General features: G+C 41.5%; 1 protein-coding gene across 1 annotated transcript; it reads right to left on the bottom strand.

Moving 5' to 3' along the window:
- Window positions 1–989: 989 nt before the first annotated feature.
- LOC139875408 (uncharacterized) lies at window positions 990–3,519 on the bottom strand. Its single transcript, XM_071862745.1, has 5 exons — window positions 3,356–3,519; window positions 3,164–3,260; window positions 2,950–3,036; window positions 2,311–2,753; window positions 990–1,611 (listed from the first exon to the last, which is right to left on the bottom strand). Exons 1-5 carry the CDS (start codon window positions 3,517–3,519, stop codon window positions 990–992), a joined length of 1,413 nt encoding a protein of 470 aa, XP_071718846.1.
- Between the last annotated feature and the right edge of the window lie 281 nt (window positions 3,520–3,800).

Below are 3,800 nucleotides of genomic sequence, written 5' to 3'. Positions count from 1 at the left end.
GTGTGCGAGGGTTCGGAGGATTGCTACCGTTAGTGTAGGGCATCGTTCCAAACAAGCCACGTAGTTTAGATTTTAATTTTTCTATAATTGTAATGGCCTGCGTGCCAACTTAACTTTTGTACTATAAGCACTTTTTATAACGTTACAATGTAACCAATGCTATGCATTGTTTCTTTCATAATGGCAATAAGTAAAGTAATCCAATATCTTTCTCATTGTATTATTCGCGTCACTAGGCGTATTAAGTTCTGAAAACTTAAAGTTTTATTTGCATCCAATCCAATGTATACTCGTTTATACTCCAAATTTAATAACACTAACCGACGCAAAACTATTGTGCACATAGCCAATGCTTTTCATTGCATTATTAAGTAAATTATTCAGAGTCTTCCAAGTGAACCAACACTTAGGTTAGTGGGCAAGAAACCCCAATACTTGTCGTTTATAGTCATGAGTTGCAGTCTTCTTGTCGTTTATAGCCTTGTTACCAAACATGCTTCTGCCACGCGGGTGCTAGAGATCATCTCTTATGGAGGCAGGATGTACATAATTGCTGTCATATTGTGCGTTGAAGTGTAACCAAACACTTCCATTCAAAAAAAATAAATTTATTTATTGTAAAATAAATTAAATTCTCAAGTCATATCCAAATGACAATTTATTGCAACCATGAAAGAAATACGAATTGTCTTAAAAGTAAACAAAGTAACATTTTAAAGAAACTAAAAAAATGCAAATGTTTAAAAGTCGGGGTGATCAATCCCTAGTGCTGCAGCCTGACAATTATACGTATCATCTTTTCAAATTGGTTGCATGCCAAGTTCGGGGTATTCGTTCTCCATTTAATCCTGCCAGGATATAGGACACTGTTGCGCTCATACAATAACTTCATAAGGACCATCCCAGTTTGGTCCCAGCTTTTCGGTATTCTCTGCCCGACTTGCTTCATTGTTACGCCATATATAATCTCCAACCCTGAATGACATAGGCTAAACGCGCTTGTCGTAATACTTGGAGATCTTCTGCTTGCTAATTGCTTCTCGTATGGCAGCTATTTCTCTGCGCTCTTCTAGCATATTTAGATTAGTGCGCAATCCTTCATCATTACTCGACTCTTCAAAGCTGCGTATGCGCTTTATTAGAACCATTAATTCTGCGGGGATTACTGCTTCAGTTCCGTTGACCAAGCTGAACGGTGTTTCCCCTGTGCTATTTTTATGAGTGGTAAGATGCACCCACAAGACACTTGGGAGCTCATCGACCCACTCATTACTATACAAACTCAGGCGCACCTTTATCCCCTTTAGAATATCTCGGTTTGTTACTTCATATTGGCCATTGGCATGTGGGTGCGTGACAGAAGTTAAAGACTGTTTGATATTCAGCTCCTGACACCAGCTCTTAAAAGGCTCGCCTTCAAACTGAGTACCGTTGTCACTAACAATCTCATTGGGGATACCAAACCTGCACACAATATCTTCCCACAAGAAGTTACGGATGCGCCTGCCGGTAATTGCTGCCAATGCCTTTGCCTCCACCCACTTGGTGACATAATCAATTACCACCACCAAGAAGTTTATTCCTCCTGAGCAAGCAATGATGGTGTAAATACTGTTAAAGCGCGTATATTGAAAAGTATTACATAAGTGTTTTATTTCAAGCGTACTTGAGCACGCAGTAATAGGACCGACAATTTCGATGGCACACTTGCTGAACGGCCATGCTGCCGTTATTGGTAACATTGGGTGTCGTGGTGCTCGACTTATTGGCGCGTGCTGTTGATATGATTGGCATGTCCTTACAATTTTTGCTGCGTCACTGTGAATGGAGGGCCAATAATACCCTATACGCATCACCTTTGCAACAATTGTTCTGTACCCAGAGTGTAAAGCACAAGATCCTTCGTGAACTTATCGAAGCACCGCTTTAGCTTGAGTAGGTCCAATGCACAACAAGCTTGGGCCTAAATAAGATTTCTTGTATAAAACACCTTCGATTAATGCATACATGGGAGTTTTCATGCGGACCTTTCGCGCTTCTTTTTCGTCTGCTAGGAGTTCGCCCTCAGTTAGGAATTTCACCAACGGTGTCATTCAATTTGGGCTTTCCTCTTCGATGGGCGCAGCAGTTGATTTCTCATCAATAGATTTTTATGTTAACACTTCAACCCACACGTCTATGCGCAGATGATCGAAAGCCAAAGCAGCCAATTTGCTCAATGCATCTGCTTTCTTGTTTTACCCCCTAGGTACTTGTGTTAATCTAAAAACATCAAACTTGTTTGCTAATTCATGCACCAGTTTCATGTACCACTGTGTAGAGGCTTCATGCACTCCAAACAATCCATTGACATGGTTTGCGACTAACTGTGAGTCAACATATGTGTCCAAGTGCTTTATTCCGAGTTGTTGCGCTATACGCATTCCAGACAGTAACGCTTCATATTCAGACTCATTATTAGTCACAGTAAACATGAACCGGAGTGTATAAGTATACTCCTCTCTAACGGGGCTTGTGAGAACCAGTCCAGTTCCAGCGCCTTCGACCCCACAAGCTCCATCTATATGTAGTTCCCAGACCTGATTCTCGTCACAACTGATTGTAGGACTTTCTGCGAGTGCCTCTACTTCTCCCGTTGTTTTAGCCAAATAATCTGTAAGTATCTGGCTTTTTATTGTCATGCGCGGGGAGTAATTGATTTCATGCTCTCCCAATTCGATAGCCCATTTGGCCAATCTACTCGAAACCTCAGGCTTGTACAATACAGGTCATCACATGTTATCAGCATATCACAATTAATTCAAGCGCGTATTTGGCGTCTTATAAGATTGTGTAAAAGAGAGATTGGGATGTGCGTGCTGCGACTTATACCTGTATTATCGGTTGATCAGTTAACACCACTATTGGATGCGCCTAGAAGTACCTGCGAAGACGACGAGCTGTATGTACTAGTGCATATACGAGCTTTTCAAAAGGTGGGTAGTTAACTTCAATGCCGCTAAGTGCTTTGCTAACAAAATACACAGGCATTTGCACCTGCGCCAAAATAGTGGGAAACACATAGTAAGCATTACATTCAATACCTATTCCAAGTCTCAATATGAGACATACCTACCCCCAATATGCGACAAGAACGAAACTAATTTGAAGTCGCAAGATACACCATCAATGTCTCGCCCGTGATTGGCGCAGTCAAAGTAGGTAGCTCCCTTAGGAGCGACTTCATCTCAACAAAAGCTTTTTCGGCCTCTTCAATCCACCTGAAGTCTGATATTTCAATAAATTCTTAAGGTTCTGTAAAAAAGGTAATGAGAGCTCCGCGGCTTTTGACGGGAATCTAGTTAGCGCAGCTAACTTGTCTGGCAAACTTTGCACTTCTTTCCTTGATTTTTGGGAGCTCATGCGCTCTACGGCCTCGATCTTCTTGAGATTAGCCTTAATTCCTCTTGGCATGACTATATGCCCCAAGAACTTGTCCTCTTCCTCCCCAAAACTGAACTTTGTAGGATTAAGCTTCATGTTGATTTTTCATAGAGAGTTGAACGTTTCTTGGATATCGGCCAATAGTTGCACTTCTGTGTTGCTTTTGATGACTAAGTCATCTACGTATGCCTCAAGATTTCTGTCGATTTGATCCTTGAATACCAAATCCACTACTCTCTGGTATGTTGCCCCCGCATTCTTCAACTCGAAGGGCATTTTCGTGTAAAAATAGATACCCTGATTGGTGTGGAATGCGGTTTTGTCTTCATTCACTACTGCCATCTGAATCTGGTGATACCCCATATACGCATCCAAAA

The sequence above is a fragment of the Rutidosis leptorrhynchoides genome, chromosome 11 (assembly GCF_046630445.1).
Source record: "Rutidosis leptorrhynchoides isolate AG116_Rl617_1_P2 chromosome 11, CSIRO_AGI_Rlap_v1, whole genome shotgun sequence".
Classification (NCBI taxonomy): Eukaryota; Viridiplantae; Streptophyta; class Magnoliopsida; order Asterales; family Asteraceae; genus Rutidosis; species Rutidosis leptorrhynchoides.
This window is presented reverse-complemented; position numbering and strand designations above follow the sequence as displayed.

What these genes read in the sequence shown, in the direction of transcription:
- LOC139875408 (XM_071862745.1), bottom strand. Translation starts at nt 3,519, where the DNA reads ATGAAGCTTAATCCTACAAAGTTCAGTTTTGGGGAGGAAGAGGACAAG. An exon ending in GTGCAAAGTTTGCCAGACAA is followed by an intron (nt 3,261 to 3,355) that starts GTTAGCTGCGCT and finishes ATCAGACTTCAG; the next exon opens with GTGGATTGAAGAGGCCGAAA. An exon ending in TCACGGGCGAGACATTGATG is followed by an intron (nt 3,037 to 3,163) that starts GTGTATCTTGCG and finishes ATTTTGGCGCAG; the next exon opens with GTGCAAATGCCTGTGTATTT.